Source organism: Sarcophilus harrisii, chromosome 4, assembly GCF_902635505.1.
Source record: "Sarcophilus harrisii chromosome 4, mSarHar1.11, whole genome shotgun sequence".
Taxonomy (NCBI): domain Eukaryota; kingdom Metazoa; phylum Chordata; class Mammalia; order Dasyuromorphia; family Dasyuridae; genus Sarcophilus; species Sarcophilus harrisii.
The window spans coordinates 32074047-32094261 of record NC_045429.1 but is presented as its reverse complement, the minus strand read 5'-3'; the positions used below and the strand labels follow the sequence as shown (position 1 = coordinate 32094261).

At 39.5% G+C, this 20215-nt stretch overlaps 1 protein-coding gene across 5 annotated transcripts in view; it reads left to right on the top strand.

Moving 5' to 3' along the window:
• RPAP2 (RNA polymerase II associated protein 2) overlaps nt 1-20215 on the top strand; it is a 78060-nt gene that overhangs the window by 31802 nt on the left and 26043 nt on the right. For 2 of the 5 annotated variants that reach the window (XR_002770051.2, XM_023501619.2), the window contains one exon: nt 6837-6905. Coding sequence is in view for 4 of the 5 variants with exons in the window: in XM_023501619.2 (XP_023357387.1) it covers nt 6837-6905 (69 nt within the window). In the remaining variant the exon portion in view is untranslated. Of the gene's footprint in view, nt 1-6836; nt 6906-7118; nt 7159-16087; nt 16328-20215 lie in introns of those variants that run through there. The other 3 variants (XM_031969322.1, XM_031969323.1, XM_023501620.2) reach the window with 3 other exon arrangements.

The window sequence follows — 20215 nt, the reverse complement described above, 5'->3', positions numbered from 1 at the left end:
AGTGTCACCCTTGATGCCTTTCTGCTCTTCCCTTGCACATTTATCCTCCAGCCCCCTTTCTTTTTCGGTCCTTGTGGTGTCCCCCATGTCTGGCCCCTCCCATCCCCCAGCTGTCACCACCCCACGTCTTCATTTGCTTTTGCAGACAATAGATTGACGTGGTTTGAGTCTCCATTTGCTCCTTGTAACCAGAAGATGGCTTTGGAGTCCCAGGGCTTGACTTGGATTTGCGCTCAGCTCCTTGTTGCCTATGACCCTCTCTGAGTCTCTCTTTTGACTCTCTGTAAGAGCAGGAGTCCGCAGTCGAGTCTGTGTCACCCCCTTAGAACCACTGAGCGCTTCTTGCCCAAATAAATTCTGAGCTTTATCGGGCATTTCAGAACCAACAAGAATTAGCCCCAGTCTGCCTTTCATTTATTAAAAACCAACAATGGCAATAATAATATATAATATAATAATAAAAATAACAGTAATGATAATAACAAAAACCAAGTTCTATTTAGCACTTTACAGTGTGCTGCTTTGTGTTTGCTTCGGGGCATCTGTCTGGGGCATCGCTTTTCTCCTCTGGGTTTGCCTCTTGGTCACTTCCTGCCAGCTCTTGCCTCCCATATCCCCTGCGTCCCAGAGGAGCCCTTCCAACCAATCCCTGGTTGCACAGCACATGAGCCGAGTCCCACAGTGGAGGCTCATTCCTCCAGGCTTTCACCTCTTGGCCAAGCAGCTTCTCCTTGGGGTCTCAGCCCAGAGCCCTGGACTCCACATATTCCTGGCCTGGTATTCAGTTTTACTTCTAGACTCTGCTGCTTTATCTCATTTGGAAGACAAGACTCCCCTTCTGTGCTCATCTCCATGTGTAAGGAGAAGGCATTGCAGTATCATTGCCTTCCAGGCCTGCCATTCCGGTGCAGCAGAGTGGGTTCCCCATCATGGGATACCTTCCTTCCTTTTTTCTTTTTTCCTTCCTTTTTTCCTTCTCTAGTCACCCTTCTCCAGGGTGACTTGCTGAGTAGGGTCTCTAGGGAATTCCTGTCTAGGTACAGGTTGAATTGTGGAAATCATGTTGGATTATGATCTGAGGTCTTGCTCAGTTACTTATTACCTGTGTGACAGTGGGAAAATCACTCTCTGCCCCTGGATCCTTCATGAGTACTGAAGTTTTTTCAAGCTGTAAGTTTTAATAACTTAAAACTGCAGGAGACTTTTGTTATATCCCATATCACCCTTTGAGATGCTGTTTTCCTAATATGTTCAGTTTTGGTTAGTTTTATTTTTTATTTATTTATTTTTTTTCTGACTTTAAAATATATATCAAGTAGTCCAGTGCCAGAGAGTAATTTTAGAAGTTTTGGTTAGTTTTAACAGAAAACAAGTTGAAAACAAAGGGGGAAAAGTTGTTATACAATGATATGCCAGGCCTTGGGTTTTAGTCAGCAAATGTTAGGCATTATTGGGAACAAGGATGGAGAGAAATGTTTTTTAAAGTACAAAACAAGATTTCTTGTCCTCAATATTATACTTTAATTGGGGAAATAAGTTTAATAATACAGTAATGAAGAATCTCCCTTTTTCATGTTTGCAAGACCCTTTGTATACTATCTCATTTGATCCTCAAAATTACATTGAGGAAGGTGCAGTTTATGAAGCACATATTAAATGGGAACATCTGAGTCTGAGAGTAGTTAAATGACTTATGCAGGTCACAGGGCATATTTGAAAGCAGATCTTCCTGACACAAAGTCTAAGGCTCAACATGTTCTCTGCGCCGCTTATTACAGAATCAAGTAAGCGCTCATTGTATGGTACAAGTGCTGTTGGAGGGCAGTGGATCCTGCTCTGATCCTGTAAATACAGGATCCCAACTGGTTTCTCAGGAGTCAGGCATCCCTGGTTCTTTTGATGTGCACACTTGGAATATAACTAAATCTGTGTGTGTAACTGTTGGTGTGCTCTGGTCTGTATGTTCAGCTCAAGTTAAGATTGATTCAGAGAAGCTTCCATACACTAGAAGCCAGCAGGAAGCCAATTGGACTACTAGCAAATCTTAGCCGAATGAGAATAAAAATGAAACTTGTGTTTTCAGATGATTTGAGCTCTGTATTAGAAGGCCAAGCTGGAAGCTATGAACTGGAAACTCATTTTAAGCAGAATTGTGTCTTGCATAGACGGTTCCAAGAAGGCAGATATGAAGAAAAGAGTGTGGTCAAAATGGGATTTTATTCCCAGGGTAGAGCAAAGGTCATGGATGACAGGAGGAAATGGGAGAGGGGACAGCTCAAAATTACTTAATTGTTTCTTTTGAATTCTTGTTTTAAATTAGCACCCCATTTTTCATGGCCTTTCTTTAGGAGATAAGTTTATTAAGGCATGTATGCTTATGTTTTAATTAACATCCTTGGTTGAGAAAAAAAAAAATGATTATAGTATAGGCCACTTGTGACAGACATTCTAACTAAGTGGCGTACAGTGTGTGTCCCACAAAGAGACTTCCTAACAATTTCTATTAAGTACAGTAACTGAAACAGCCATGTGTCTTATTGCATCTTGGCACAAATTTTGAAATAGGACTACTCTTCTGGCTTCGGCACCTCCTCTGGTATTCTTAAAATGTCACCTTTTACTTTCTTTTCTGACAAATCAGTTCCTTCTAATTTGCAGATTATTTAATTTGGGTAAAAATAAGGTAAAAAATGGATCAGCATTGTCTCTTAACAGGCACTAACCTGTTTAACAATAGATTTTGGGGAAAAAATTTTTTCTGAGACCTTCATGTAAACAGATCAGCTTGTCTCTAAAAATTGTTTTCTACAAAAGATTGTTTACCTGTGGAGTTAGGCAGAATTGGTTAAAATGACTCATTTTTTTTTTTTTTAATTTTATTTAATAGCCTTTTATTTACAGGATATATGCATGGGTAACTTTACAGCATTAACAATTGCCAAACCTCTTGTTCCAATTTTTCACCTCTTACCCCCTCACCCCCTCCCCTAGATGGCAGGATGACCAGTAGATGTTAAATATATTAAAATATAAATTAGATACACAATAAGTATACATGACCAAAACGTTATTTTGCTGTACAAAAAGAATCAGACTCTGAAATATTGTACAATTAGCTTGTGAAGGAAATCAAAAATGCAGGTGGGCATAAATATAGGGATTGGGAATTCAATGTAATGGTTTTTAGTCATCTCCCAGAGTTCTTTTTCTGGGCATAGCTGGTTCAGTTCATTACTGCTCCATTGGAAATGATTTGGTTGATCTCGTTGCTGAGGATGGCCTGGTCCATCAGAACTGGTCATCATATAGTATTGTTGTTGAAGTATATAATGATCTCCTGATTCTGCTCATTTCACTCAGCATCAGTTCATGTAAGTCTCTCCAGGCCTTTCTGAAATTATCCTGTTGGTCATTTCTTACAGAACAGTAATATTCCATAATATTCATATACCATAATTTATTCAGCCATTCTCCAATTGATGGGCATCCATTCATTTTCCAGTTTTTAGCCACTACAAAAAGGGCTGCCACAAGCATTCGTGCACATACAGGTCCCTTTCCCTTCTTTAAGATCTCTTTGGGATATAAGCCCAGTAGTAACACTGCTGGATCAAAGGGTATGCACAGTTTGATAACTTTTTGAGCATAGTTCCAAACTACTCTCCAAAATGGTTGGATTCGTTCGCAACTCCACCAACAATGCATCAATGTCCCAGATTTCCCGCATCCCCTCCAACAATCATCATTATTTTTTCCTGTCATCTTAGCCAATCTGACAGGTGTGTAGTGGTATCTTAGAGTTGAAAATGACTCATTCTTTTAGAAAATTGTGCTCGATCTACCCCACTGACTGACTGACTTTGGGGTCCCCCAGACTCATCTCTCTCTGGAAGTAAGCCCTGCCACAGATGTTCATATCTGTTTCTAAGCTAACCCCATTGCAAGTAACAGATTGATAACATTGACTAGTGTTGAGACCTTGCCAATCAATACTAGCACTGGGGAAGAATTACTTGAAACCAATAACCATATTTCTCCATTTGAGTACAAGAATGATTGCTTCTGAACTCAGATCAATAGAGAGACCTTGTAAAGCATAAGCCTGAAGCTGCTTTCTGTGTTCTTTGAAGAGCCTTTTCCCCAGTGAGTCAGAGCTGTCTTTTCCACTAGATTTCAGCACAGCAGATTAACTGGAATTTTTACATGTGATTTACCTGTCACAGTATTTCCATCAGAAGGTTCTTAGTAGTGTTTGCTGCTGTCATCAGGATTCATCAAGACATTTTTCTAATTCTCTTTCACTTCAGGACAGAAAGCATTTAGGTTTTTTAAAAGACATTTAGCAATTAAAATTGTATTTGGGAGCTTTCAATAATTGTACTTTTCAACTATTTATTTCAATAAATTCTATAGCTTCATGTTTTGAAGGATAGAATACAACCAATCTAAATCATTTAATAACCATTAAGTTAATTTTTGATAGAGCAAAGAAAAAGTTTGCCCACATGCACTACCCTCGAAAATGCTGCATTTTGAATATTTATATTATTATTTTTTAAATGGGGGGAACAGCATTTAAGAAGAACAAACAGGAGTTAGGCTTATCTGTTTTGTAATTTATTCAGTCCTTTTAAATCTCTGGGTACTTTTGTTTATTTCTTTTTAAATTGTTATCAATACAGCATCTATAACAAGCATACAAATTCCTTTTCTTTTACTTGCCCACACACTAAGAAACTATTTTAGGAAAGAAACTTGTAAGCAGGAATGCATCCAGAAGATAGCAGCCAAAAGGATGAAGGAGCTGGAGAACATAGAAGGATCTTTGAGAGCACCATACTTAAGGATTAGCCTAGGAAAGACTCTTCACATATTTAAAGGACCATCACCTAGGAGAAACTTAATTCTACTTGGCTCTAAAGCAATGGGTAGCAATTAAAGAGAGGCAAGTTGAAAGCAGCTATTGGGAAAAATGGATTAAAAAAAAATGAGGGTTACCTCTAAGCCAGTGGGCTGCCGAGGTGACAGTGTCCCCATCCCTGAATCCCATGAACTGTTGAGATGATTCCTAGTCAGTTACAGGTGGGACTAGATCAGGGGTTCTTAAACCAGAGTCTGGGAACTTGGACAAGAAAAAGGTTGCATCTTTATTTTCATGCAGTTAATTTCCTATGTAATCCTCTATGTTTTTCATTTATAAATGTTATTGAGAGAAGGGGTTCATAGGCTTAATCAGAGAGGACTGTAAGACAGAAAAGAACCCCTGGTCTAGATGGCCTTTGTGGCTCCTTCTGACTCTGGGATTCTGTGGAATGGGCCTTACTCTTATATGTCAACACTAGAGTTGCCAGTTTCTTTGGACCACACTGTGGATACTGGTTATGGGCAAGGGCCTAACTTAAAGCCAAACTGCTTCTAGTAAAGAGGCCTAATAAAAGAATTGGGACTTTGGGGCTCACAGGAAAGGAGCCAAATACTTAATTATCCAGGATGATCCCAAATAAGATGTTTAACTTCCTTTTATTGGACTAATTCCTGGGTATTCCCAGAGCGATCGTCTCCCCAAAAGGAGCTGCTGGAGAATCCACAGAGCAACAATTACGTTTAGGATTCAAAGAACTGCTCAGCAATTCAAGTGGCTGAGGAGGGCTTTCCAACTGCAGGGTGCCCAGGGTGCAACTTGACTTTATATGGCATTTTCTTGAATGAAGATTTAGTCCGAGAGTCTTTTTTTTTTTTTTTTTTTTAGTTATTGTCTACCCTTTGCTGCCTCTTGAGCTCCTCCTGCCCATGTTTCCTCCAGAGCTCCTCAGCACTTCAATTAATGACTCAGTGGGGCCAGGAGAAGAGGCAGCATTGAGCCACTTGGTTCTTTGACCTATTCTTTTATCAAAAAAGGGGGATGTGAATAAGATTAACGAGGACTAAAGTGATTTTGAGAAATACCCATGTGTATTCCATACCATTTCTGGTTCTCATCTCTCTCCTCTTCATTATTGTTATTTGTGTAAAAACAGAGCAAGATCATTATTTTATTTGAAATAGTATTTTATCAAATGAAAATTGCATACCCTCTATTGTTTTGTCATTTTTCTGTCATGTCTGACTCTTTGTGACCCCAATTTGGGGGTTTCCTGGCAAAGATAGGAGAGTGGTTTGCCATTTCCTCTTCCAGCTCATTTTATAGGTGAGGAAATTGAGATGCATAGGATAAAGTGACTTACCCAGGGTCACACAACTAGGAAGTGTCTGAACTCAGGAAAATAAAGTCTTCCTGACTCCAAACCCAGCATCTGATCTGTTAGTGTCTACTATACTATCTTAGACCTACAAACCCTCTTCTTTAACAAATTCCAAGCATCTTTATTAAAACCTAGCTTTTGTTTTATTTATATTACTATAAATAGTATTTCATCTGGAAATAATGGAGAGTTAAGTTTTGTTCACAACCTTCATTCACAAATTCATTGGCAAATTCTCTTTTCTCTCACCTTTGAAGACCAGTATGGAGTAATAGTGCCATATATAACATGACTACTGAAAAAGCTAACTTTGCCTTAGTAGATGTAGTGTCCAGAACGAGGAAAAGACTTCTTTCTATTCTATCCATCCTGGTTTGATGGCATTTAAAGTAAATTAAGACTTTTTTTTTTTTTAATGAACCTTTGTAGTCTGATTACTCTGTGGTGGTGGTAGTGAAATGTCTGCCAAGACTGAGGGAACAGTAGGGGAGAGGGGTGAAGAAGTAGAAGTGAGTTGGACTAGATGGTGTCTGTAATCCCCTCCCTTTCTGAAAATCTCTAATTTTTATCCTTCTGTCTCTTATTTTTTCTCAGGTTAACAAATAAAAATATCATTCACAAGCCTGCAGAGTGGACCCTAATTGCTATTGTATTATTTTCATTGTAAGTACACATTGAGTTTTTACATTTTAAGTAATATTCTATAGCGTGTGTGTATGCATGTATGCACATGTATACATATATGTGTACATATACATATACGTGTGTGTGTTACCATGTTGCTGTTCAAAAGCCATGCAGTTTTGGAAGAATTTTATTTGAAAAGAAAATGCCATTATTAACTTTACAAACTAATTTATATGTGTGTATATTTAGATGGAGATGGATAGATGGATGGAGGCATACAGGTAATTAGGTGTGTATGTGTGTATATATATGTATATATCTCCCAATCCTTTTATTTTTGCATTTATCCAAACCTTCCATTTGCATAAATTGCAGCAAAGGCTATTTTAGTTAGTCCCTTTTGAAATAGAAAAGTTTTAGAAATTGGGAAGCTGAAAGGCAAAGCCATCAATGTGCATTTGGTATTGAATGAAAACATTTTAGTGGTTATCCCACTAAAGTCTCGTCGTTTAGGTATCTCTGACATATTCCCCTAGCTGATAAGATTTCATCTCTCTTCCACATATTTTATCATTAATGGCATCCAGGAACTCCCAGTAGACCCTATTTTCCCCAGTTAATATGAAATTTTAAAGTTCAATGCACTTAAAAGAAATAAAAACAATCCTGCTACACAAGCCCACATAAAACATTTAACACAGATTCGCCTTTTAAGAAATCACTGGTGAGTTCTCAGGCTGAGCCTTTCAATAGGGTTAAAACCATCAAGTAAGCTTTGTGTTTTTCAGCTTGAATTACAAAATTGCAAAAATCTTATTTCAGGGACCATTTATTACCACACTGCTGCCACGGATGCTCTGGGGCTTGTTGGGTCACTGAAGCCTGTAGGACATAAGAGTACTTAGCAGCCATTCCCAAGTCAAGGAGTGTCATGGGCCAACACGAGCCTGCCCAGCCCTACTTGCATTTCCTTTGATATTGCTTCGGTCTGACACATTGTTCTGCCTTCACTGTCCCAAGGAAGGCTGTACCAGGGGCATTATTAGCACAGGCTTCAGCGAGCTGGCTCTGTCTGGGTCAGCCTGCCCACCTACTGCTCATCTGATTCATTAAATCAGAACACAGAAAGTAACTTTACTTAAGGCCTTGGTATAAATTTTTTATCAACCATAAGAACAAATCTTTTGTCATTTTTACCATTCAGGCTTCCAGTTGACTTGGTAATTTGTGAAACAGATCTTATGAATTTTTCAGAGTTCTTCACATTTCATGAAATTTGTGAATATTTTGGTTACTTACAAAAAATATTAGTGTCTTTGCTCACCTCTTCTCTGATGCTTCATGATAAATCCTATGTGGGCACTTAAGTGTACTTAACTAATTTAATTGTATTAAAGGAGAAACAATATTCTTCCTGCCAAATCCGAGATCCCAACACAACAGTAATCTCAGAATCCTTCTTTCTTAAAAGCCAGTAAGACAAAGGTTATTTTCTTAAGAATGGCCTGGTTGTCTTATGAACAGTATGAATGCTGGTATAACATGCCTTTTTCAAATCACTGCATGTGATATTATTAGAGAAAAAGCCATCTTGAAATCTTTATAAGTCTTCTAAATCCTATATTCCTTCCAAAATCCATTGGCTCTCAAAAATAACAACTTTTTGATAGATGTGTGTTAAATATAAATACAGTTAGGAAGACTTGGAACTGGTTAAATCAATGAATCCAAAGGTTGGCTGATCTGGGTCATGAGAGAGCAGGCAGAAGTTTTCAGCTTGTTAAGATTCATTTGTGCAAATCATCACAGGTGACTTTGTGGGAGAATCTGGCTAGGAGGTGCCCAGGTTGGGCTAGCACAGATCGCTTGTGATCTTCACTATGGATGATGGAGGTCACTGGCCCATTTGAATACAACTTTTGGATGATTTCTCATGCCAGTGTTACTGTGTAAGTCCTCACTCATAACATGCTACACTACTCACTGTACCCACCATTTGGATTCTTGGGAGATTTTGTTTTCCAAGATTTGCAGCCTTGTAGCTTCACCCAGAACATCATTGTTAAGTGAGTTTTGTGTCAGTAAAAGTGCTGGACAGCTTCACTCAGAACGATCCAGTCCAGTCTCTTCTTACTTTTCAGAACTGGGCCCAACTCACTGGTGTAGGAAGTCTCTGGCCAGGATTTTACATAAATGTGTGCATGTGTAAATAGGCATGTTTTATGTACATATATATTGCATAATACATAAGTATAGATATTTTAATATATATGTTTGTGTGACCAGTTCTGTTTGTAAGAATTATTCTGGAAGCTCTTTGGAGAACAGAATAGAGGGGGAAAAAAAGAGTAGTAATGGAAAGATATGTTAGATTGTTTCAATAGGGACATGGAGTAGTGAAAGTATCAAGGTCTCCTTAGGAAGGATTTGGAAGGTGAACTTAAGAAATTTTCCGAGGTGATACTGACATGACTTGGTAATTATTTGAATGAAAGAGTTAAAGAAGGTAGAGAAGAATCAATCAGTGAATACTTATTAAGCACCTGCACAGATGTGGCTTTAAGAATATTATCAAGGGTGAGAGGAGTAAGCTGTTGCAGTAGTCAGGCCAGGAGTGAAAAGGGCCTGGAGGAAGGTGGTTGTGTTGGGAGTAGAGAGAAAGACCTGCGGCTGTTTGGAGATGAAGAGTAAGGGGAGAGGGAGAGCCCGGGAGAACTTCGGGCTGCAAGGGATCCAAGGGTGACCATGGAAGATAGGGCAGATGGGGGAGTGAAAGCCTGAAGGGCACATTCAGGGGGAAGTTAATACCGGGTTTCAGGATATGTTGACTTTATGGTGCTGACAAAGCATCCAGATAGAAATGTTTTCTCAGCAACTGCACTTGCTGGTCTGGAGCTGACAGTAGAAGTCATCCACATAGAGCTGGCAGTCAGAGCCATGGGACGAAGTAGGGAAAGAAAAGCAGAGAGGATCATGGTGGGTCCTTGAGGGGTGTGCACAAGGAGGAGTGGCAGAGCAGGGTGTCAGAACCGGAGGTAGAAGAGAGAGGAGAAGGTGGTGGCTCTGGAGCTGCAGGGGAGAAGTCTCTGGGAGAGAGTCAGCCCTGTCAAGAGCTACAAGAGAAGGAAGAAGGGGAAGCCATTGAGCATGGCTTTTAGAAAGTGACAAATGTCTTCTGTAAAAACACAGTTTTAAGGATTAGAAATCAACCGGAAATAGTTAAGAACAGACAGAGCTGTTTTGAGAATTTGAGATTTCAGCACCCTTTATGTAGAGAATGGGGATTTAAAAGGATTAAAACCAAAAGACCAATTTTAATGGAGGGCTGAGGTGAAAGGCTTTTCCCTCAGATCCCCCCAAGCCCATGCAAAATTTTCTTGATTTTCTTTTGCTCCCTCTCCCTCCCTTTGCATCCTTTCTTCCCTTTATGCAACTTTTTGAAAAAACTGTCACTTTTGAAAAAGCTCCCCGTGATCACTGTCCACTCTCTCCTCAAAACCTCCAATTGGATTTCCACTCCGTTCATATTTTCATCTCCTCAAAACTACATCACCCAGGCCCCTCTATCCACCTGTGCCTGAGGCTGCTTTGGGTCCTGGCAGCGGGAGGGGTTCTGAAGTTTTTTGAGCAGAGAGGTGACATAGACTTGGGCTTTAAGATTGTCAAAAATGTGTGATGGGTGAAGTGAACACAATTTCATGATTTTTCTCCAGCCGTGCTCAAGAATAGAGAAGCCTGATGTTGGTTAGCCAGAGAAGGTGAATCATAGGTTGGGATGCAAGATCTGGGGAGGGGCGGAAAGTGTCTAGGGGGACATTATAAGTACCATCTATGGGATGAAGGTGACCCATAATTAAGTGAAATTAGAGTGGGCAAGTGGGCTGGGTCAGTAGGGATGAGCCAGGGAACCAAGGGCCCTTTGTGGACAGTGAGGCAGTGGGAGGCCACCATGTGCTGAACTCCAGGTGACTGTCTGAAGTTGGGTGCAATTAATTACTGGACTTGGCAGGTAGAGGGTTTGACAGGTAAGAGTATAAAAGAGGGCATGGGTTGGGGATGGAGTAGAGGGGTTCTCGAGTCATCAAGAATGTCGATTAGCAGCTGTTATGTTCCTGGAAAAGCTTCGGTCCTTCAAAATGTTGTTGCAAGTGAAAGCTGGTTTTCCAAAGATACCATGTGGCAGTAGAGGAAGGGAGCGTGTTCTGGAAGAAGAGCTTAATGGCTGCCTTTTTGTAGACGTGATTAGCAAGGTTCCCTAGAGCAGAGGTTCTCTGTGGGCTCCATTCTAGCATGCTCTTGAGGTCACCTCCTTCAGGTGTTTAGGAATCTTTGATCTCGTCAATGAAGGTGCTTCCATCTAGCCTAAATGCCACCAGCATTTACGTGGCACCTTAAGGTTTGCAAATCACTTCACAAACTTGATCTCACTTGACCCTCATAACTATCTTGGGAGGTAGGGGTTTTTATCAACCCCATTTTATAGATGAGGAGACTGAGGCACACAATCATGTACACCTAGTCTGACTAAGGATTTGAATTCAAGCCTTTCCGACTCCAAGTCTTACATTCTCTCCACTTCCCACCTCCCGGCCTGATGGAGTATGATCAGTTGTGGCCAGAACACCAGACTGGTCATCGGGTAGGGTCGGGCTGGATCTCAGACTGCTGGCATGCAGGCTAGCGTGGCCCGTCTGAGAAGCCCCTTTCCAGGGCAGAGAAGGAAGAAGCAGCATCCCTCCACTTCCTGAGACTTGGGAGCCTGTTAATCTGTGACTCTGAAGTGTTCACCAGTCAGTTCTGTGGGATGCAGAGCAGTTGGGTGAGCTGTTTTCCTGCTGCCTTCTGCTCATTGTAAGTCTCTTTTTAGGAAAAGCAGCTTGTTGGTCTGTAACATGGAAACCCACGATCTTGACTTTGTTGGGTGGCCTTATCATCCCCAGTGGCTTCCCTTTGCACCAGGCCTTTATTTACCATGTGGAAGCCCACACTTACTCACACATGGCAGTGAATCTACAGAAGCAAGTTTTCCCCTCATGTTTTTGTGCTCTTGGTTGCTTCATTCCCCACAGTAGAATGTGTTTCCAGATAGCAGGAGTTGCTGGTTGTTGTGTTTTTCTCCCTAGTACCTGGAATGTGTTTTTTTACAAAGTCAGCAATCATAAAGTGTGTGTGATGTGTTTTTAGATAGGATAAGCATTTGGAGAATAGGACCAGCCGATTCAGAGGATTTTTTTTTCTTTCTTTCTTTATTTATTTATTTATTTAAATAACTTTTTATTGCCAGAACCCTTGCCAGGGTAATTTTTTACAACATTATCCCTTGCACTCACGTCTGTTCCAATTTTTCCCCTCCTCCTTCCACCCCCTCCCCCAGATGGCAAGCAGTCCTATACATGTTAAAGAGGTTCAAAGGACTTTCAACAGAAAGAGACACCCTAACTTTGTCCCATGTTCTTTTCTCCCCACTTTTCCTTTTGCAGTCGTCAGCTCTGCCCTGATTCCTCCCCTCATTCACTGCCATGAACCTCCAATCCAAGGATCCCTAGAGATCAGAGCTGGTGCTGGCCTAATACTGAGGGGCCCCATGGAGAGGGACTGAATCTCAGAGCCAGGGATAAGCTTTGTGGGAAGGTGTCAGGAAGCACAGTGACCAATAGAAGTTGACATGGGTGCTGTAAGACTACTCCTAAGGGCTGCATATATTCAGAACTGGCCAAGCATCATGAACACAAATTACCAGCAGGGCTAGAACTTCAGGTGTTTTCTACTTTAAATGTTTTCATTCTCCCCAGATTCAATTGGAGAAGCTTGCTGGGTAGCCACTCCCTTGAATTCTGGTAGGCTACCATTGGTTATACATTCCAGGAAGGGTCACATAAGCTCAGTGGGAAGTCAGAGAGAGAGAGACTCATATGTTGTTTTTCATAGGGATTTCTAGCTATCAAATGAAGCAGAAAAAGACCTATTCATCATTACTAGGAAAGACTAAAAGGGAAGAAGAGACATAGGCCATTCCAACATGGACTCTTGCTGTTCTCATCCTATACCCCTGATAGAGACTAATGGAAAGCTTTCAAGATAGTTTGCTAGAAATGTCTGTTTCCATTTTGTTTATTTGAACGGGCTGGTTCCAGTGAACTGTGGTCCACTTCATGGGCAAGGCCTGTGCAATGGTGTATTCCCTCTAAAAGCTTTAGAGCTGCCTTAGCTGTTTAGGGAGTAGCGTGTAAGCCTTGGGAAGTGGTAATTAAACAAGTCTGACATGGCCGTGATCACCAAACAAAAGCCATCAGTGGACACGTGCAGCCACTTTAGGTAAACGGCTACAGAGAGACACTCTGGAGAATTTCCCTCTAGAGTCACCAGGCATGAAAGGAAGGAGCTGACGAAGGCCTGTTCCCCTGGCAGTCCGGTTTTATAGCCTGGCCCTCTCTAATTCTTAGTGAAATAGTGACCCCTTCTACTGTGAAAGAGCAATGGCTGAATCCTTAGAAATGGCCCACATGGTCAGGTTCCCGGAGCCTTTCTCTAAAGTGATGCCGTGTTCACACCTCTTTAAATGTGGCTGTAGATAATCAGGTTCTGATCATTTAACATGTGCATGTTGTAACAGAAGCGTGCAGCTTCAGAGTCAGAGAGGCCATGGCAGTGTTCTGGTCAGGAGGCAAGAATCCCATTGTTTGTTTTTGTGTGTCTTATAGGAGCAGGTGATTCCCAAACGGGAATCTGTCTGTCCTGATTTTTGACATTTGCTCTGATATGTGGGCCTTGAAGTCAGTTTCTTGTGCTTCTGGAATCTACCACATGGGTTCATGGGCAGAAAGAACTTTTCTGTGTGATCTGAGTCCATTTCATACCAAGCAGCACATGCATAGTTTGCATTACTCCTCAGAGATGGGATTTTGCTTGTGCAAATCTTTGGTTTTGTTTGCCATAGAATTCTGTGTATCTCATTACTTTATGGATAATGTACACAAAAAGAAATTTGATTCCTTTAGATTAGTTCAAAATGAGACTAACAGTGGTTCAAAAGAGGGGAAAAGACTATAGATCACTGAGGACCACAATGAGAGAAGTGCTCAATTATTTGTTACAGTACATTTGGGAAAACAAAATAAAACCTCTGGTGTGACTGTCTCGTGGTGATTCAGAAGATTTTCTGAAATGGAATTTAAACATTTCTGGTCTCACGATCTCTGGTTATGTTTGGTATTTAGACATTTGTGCACTTATGGTAGTGCACTTGTTTACTAAGGGGCAAAAACAATGGCTTGATGTTTTTGAAAATATTGGGGATTTTTTGTCCTAGAAAAAGTCGTTTATTTTTTACCTTTTATTCTCTCCAAAACAAGATGTTTTATAAATTTACAAGCATAAATGTAGTAGTAGTAGGTTATCATGCCATCACAATATGTTCATAATATATTCAGAAAAGTGAGACGCTGTTGTGAGTTTTAAGGCCTCATACCAGAAGTGGAAATAAAACTGGGAAAGAAAGGTTTAGTTTAGTATTAAAAGGAACAAGGAAGGACCTTCCATAATGATAGTGTCATTTCTTCTTTACACTTACTTTTGCTACTATTTCCCTCCTCTTCATCTTGCATCTGGAACATTGTGATAATTTGCTGACTGCTCTGAACACCTCAGATCTCTCCCCACTCCATCTTCCAGTCAGCTGTCATATTAGCCTACCTAAAATATAGGTCTGAGCATGTCATCCCTAACCTGTTCATTCAATCCCCTCTGCACACTGTTCCTACTTCCCTGGCTTAAATGTTCCTTTGTGCCAGAAGCCCTTCCTAGTCCTCCTTAATCTTAATACCTTCTCTCTGTAATCACGCCCACTTTATCTTGTATAGACTTTGTTTGCACAGAGCCCTTGACGTCTTCTCTTCCTGACTAATCTGCAATCTCCCCAAGAACAGAGATTGTCTTTTTCTGTATTCCCAGAATTTACTAGCAAGTTTGTGGTGCCCAGTTGGTGCCTCATAAATCTAGCTGACTGACTGCTTAGCTCCTGTCAAATCAGAGCTCCTGGTCCAAGTTACTTCTCTTCCACTTATGTCCGTGAGACATGGAAAGAATGGGTCAGAAGTGGGAAAGGATTCTTGTTGTGAATTGTATGATGTATGGGAGAATACCAAATCCTTTCCATTTATCATGGTGCCAGACCTAGCATCAGAGTGTTTGGGTTCCAGTCTCTTGTTCAGCCACTTTGCTATCTGTAAGGACAAACTTTAGGTATCCCTGTCTGGCTCAGTTTATCTGTGAAATAAAGGCTTAAAATAGAAGACCTCAAAGATCCCTTCTATTTCCAAATCTTTGACCCAATACAGCTTTCTTATCTTGAATTCCGAATGTCTTTGTGTTCAACCCTACATAAAAACCAATTATGTTGCTCATTTCTCCCAAGATTTTTCCCATAATGTAAGATCTGTGTCAGTCAATAAATATTATATACTGTATGTTGCATATAATATGTCTATAAATGTGTATATACCATATATGCATATATTTTGCACAATAGATATACATCAATGTATTATATATACATATACATATATTTAGGGCATGAACTAGGTGTGAAATAGTATATATAGAGATCATGGAATTAGATATGTAGATAGCTAGCTAATTTGCTGTATCTATTTCCTACCTAATTGTTTTGTGCCCTAAATATCTAAAGGTTTAGTGTCCGTCTAAAATGTTAGCTCCCATTGCTCTGTCAACTGTCTCTAAAGGCCTGCCAGAAACAGGATTTAGATATAAAATTTTAGTCACATCAGGCCCACCCTTTAAATAAACTTCATTGCAGTTTATCATCATAAAGTGAGTTATAAAGAACTTGTTTCTTTTATAATTAGAAATATCAGTAGAAAGCATCCCTGCTTCCTTATTAATAGGTAATCTTTAATGCATTAAATGCAAACACCATCAAAGCGTAAGCCATCTGTTATAAGAAAAACATGTCAGTGAATTTGACTAACAGCATTTCTCGCAATCAGAGTTTTTCTTTTATCTCAGTTATGTTCTCTAGATAATGGTTTTGAAATGAATTTAGCAAAGTGTCCTTTAAAATTATGGTAGAGTAGTCACTGGGGTAGCCCGGAAGAGCAAACTTCATCACCAGCTAGGCTTTCCATCCACTATTTTTAACTTTCCCCTTAAGAGTAGAATGACAGAAATTCTCACCAGAGTCTTGGTTTTCTTTCATTCAGGATTCCAGATTTCCACTTAGACTAGCAGTTTGATGAGGAAACTTCTCCCACCATGATGATCATCTGTGGCTTGTGCAGCAGGGGGCCCTTCCCAGACCACCTCACTTTGATCTATAAGCACTCACTAATAAACCAAGAAAATATATAAATATATATGCACAAATGTGACTATATCTTCTTAATAGAAAGGTTAGACCATAAACATTCCAAGAATATTAGAAAATGACCATAGTAATCTGGTGTTTGATAAACCAAAAAAATCCAAGCTTTTGGGACAAGAGCTTGCTATTTGACAAAAATTTCTGGGAAAACTAGAAAGTTTGGCAGAAAGTGGGCATAGAACAATATCTCACACTGTATGCCATGCTCAAGTTAAAATGGCCACATGATTTAGACAAAAAGAATGACATAAGCAAATTAGGAGGGCACAAAAAATTGTACTGGTCAGATCTATGGATGAGAGAAGAATTCATGACCAAATGAGAGATCAAGAAGATAACAGGAATTAAAATGGATAACTTTGATTAACTTAAATTTAAAAAAAACGATACATTCAAGATTAGAAAGAAAGCAGGAAACTAGGAAGAAAATTTACAGCAAATTTCTCTGATAAAGGTTTCATTTCTCAAATATAAAGGAAACTCAGGCAAATTTATAAAAACAAGTCATTTCCTAATTGATAAATAGAAGTATATGAACAGGCAATTTTTAGAAGAAATCATCAAAGTTATCTATGGTCACATGGAAAAACATTTTAAACCACTACTGTTAGAGAAATACAAATTAAACCAATTCTGAGGATCCATCTCACAACTATTAGATCACCTAACAAGACCAAAAAAAAAAAAAAAAGGAAAATAATAAATGTTGGAGAAGATAAGGAAAGATTGAGACACTAATGCTCTTTTAGTAGAGTTGTGAACTGATTCAACCATTCTCTTGCCCAAAGGGGAATGAAACTGTGCATTTCCTTTGACCCAGCAATAATACCATTACTGAATCCTTATCCCAGAGAGATCAAAGAATGAAGGAAAAGGATCTACATGTTCAAAAATATATATAATAACTCTTTTTGTAGTGGCAAAGATTGAGGAGACACCCATCAATTGGAGAATGGCTAAGCAAGATGTGATATATGATTATGATGTAATATTATTGTGCTGTAAGAAATGATGAGCAAAATAATGTCAGAAAAACCTGGGAAGACTGATAAGAACTGATGCAAAATGAAGTGAGCATAATGAAGAGAATACGGTACACAGTAATGGCAATATTTTATGATAATCAGCTGTAAATGACTTAGCTATTCTGATCAATACAGTGCTCTAAAAGAATGCCAAAAGATTTATGATGAAAAATCCTTTTCACCTCCAGAGAGAGAAATAATGAAATCTGAGTACCGATTAAAGCATAATTTTTTTTCTTTTTTTTTAGTAACCTGGCTAAAAGAAAATATATCTTACATGATTTTGCATGTATAATTGATACCACATTTCTTACCTCCTCAGTGGGTAAGGGAAGGGTAAGAGAGAGGGTTTGAATTTGAAACTCACAAATTTTTTAATGAATTTTTAAAATAATAGTAATAATTAAAAAGCACTAGAGTAGGAACTAAGGTTTCTAGTATCCAGATTCTGTTACTGACATTGGATTAGTGATTTTTTTGAGGGACTTCAGTTTACTCATCTGTATTTAAAAAAAACAAAAAAAACAAAAACAAAGAAAAAAAGATTCCCCCAAAAAAACAAACAAACCAGGGCCAGAACTTAGGAGATGACTAGGAATGGATAGAGTTGATTGATCCTTGTCTTTGGTTCTCGAAGAGGGCCCAGAGGACATCACTATGTTAGTGTCAAGTTAGTGTGTCTGACTTGGCTGATCAGATCCCTGCAAATGCTCCATCACAGGCCGGACACAAAGTCCCTATAAACATTTGGGGTGGCTCCTCTGACCTTGAGCATCTCCCATTTCTTCTGGACTAATTCAGTTCTGCTTTGCTCACAGAGCACGACACCTTCTCTGATCAGGGCCCGCCATGCTGGGTAGACTGTGCCAGCATCTCCCATGTCATATAGTCAATTCTCAAGTTCTTGAGAGAGTATCCTTGTATCACTTTTTCTGTTATGTGAGGTTTTCATAAAATAGTCTTTTTGAAACAATGGCAGCCCTGCTGTGCTTTCTACAGTATTGCAGAGAGGTATGCCCATAGATAGAGGGAAGGATATACCCTATAATGTGGCAAACGAGACTAAGGAGTCAGAGGAAGAACACCAGGAGAGTATAATGAAAACCCAAAGGAGCTAGTATCCAGGAAGAGAAAATGGTCATTAGTACTAAATGCTGTAGAACGATCAAGGAAGATAAGTAAGATCCATGTCCAGGATTCTCAAGTCTGCCATCTGCCAAATGATGGTCATCCACTTTTCCCTCCAGTTTTTGCTATAACAACTAAGGATTATGAATATTGTGATTTGCAATGGACTTTTGCTTTTTTCTTTTGTTCTCCTCAGGGAATCTCCCCAAGAATGCAGTTGCTAGATCAGAGAATACAGATAACAAAACCAGTATATTCAAGATTAGAAGGAAAGCAGGAAACTAGGAGGAAAATTTGCAGCAAATTTCTCCGATAAACGCCTAATTTCTCAAATACATAGGATACTCAGGCAAATTTATAAAAGCAAGTCATTCCCTAATTGCTAAATGGTCAGAGTATATGAACAGGCAATTTTCACAGTTTAGTCACTTGCATAAATCCAAATTGCTATCCGGAGCATTTGGGTCAACTTGCAGTTTTGCAAACAATATATTAGTGTCTCTCTCTCCCCCTAGATCCCTTCTAACCTTGACTTCCCCTTCTTCACTAATTTTTAAGGTCTAAAATGAAACCTTGGAGTGGTTTTAATTTGCATTTCCTTTATTTGTGATTTGGAGTGTGGGTTTAAATGGTCATTTATATCACTTAGTAAACAGTAAACATTGTGTCTGCTGTGTGCCAGGTTCTGGGAATAGAAGGTACAAAGAATCAAACAACTCCTACTCTCTAAGAGGGGAGATAAATACATATATAAAAATAAAATAAGTATATATATATATAAAAATATAAAAGTACATATATAATAATATGAGTAAATATATCAGATATAAAATTAATTAAGACAAAATATGTGTACAAAGTTTGTTATATTTAAAATATCTTAAACACAAGATAGTTTAGGAGGAAGGACACTAGCAGTTGGGGAGGGAGTGAATCAAGAAAGACTTCAGGCTAAAGAGGATGCTAGAGTTGCATTTTCAGAAAAGAGAGGGATTTTATGAGGCAGTGGTAAAGAGGGGGATTTATTCCAAACATGTGAGACGTGTGCAAATGCATTGAGAGGCAATAAAAGAGAAGCAGAAAGGAAGCCCCCAGAGGAGTGAAGTGAGGAAGGGGGAATAATGTCCAGTAATATTTGAAAGCTAGTTTGGATCCATGTTGTGAAGGGCTTTAAAAGATAAGCAGATATTTGGGTCAAGAAGCAAGAGAAAGCCAGTGGGGTTAAATAGGGAAATCGCATAGTCTGACATGTACTTAAGAAGTTACTTTGGCATCGGTGAGAGATGTGAGACAGGGAGAACAATTAGGATTAGAGAGCCATCTAGGCAAGAACTGGTGATGCTGATTGTGCAAATGAGGTGGTGTCAGATAGGAGAGATGTTATCAAGATAGAAACAGATTTGGCAGTTCATTCCTCAGCTGAGGAAGAGTCAACGGCAACTTCTGAGCAGGAAGTTTGCAGAGGAAGAAATCCAGTCTGTCAATAGTCAAAATGAAAAAAATACTCCAAATCACTAATAAGTAGAGAAATGCCCATGAAAACAGCTCAAGGAGCACCTCCCACCCATCAGATTGGCCAAGTTGGCAAAGAAGGAAGGTGACAAATGCTGGAGAGGCTATAGGAAACGGATAAGGAGTCTTGGGTATGTTTGACTACCATAGGGAGAAAGCAGTAGAGAAGAGGAGGTTGAAAATGAGAAAGAGGCAGGGAGGACTGTGGTTGATAGAAAATTTACATGAACAGAAAATGCACCGTGACTACAACAAAGTAAATGAAAATATTGCTAAAAAGAAGCCGAGTTCCTATTTGCATC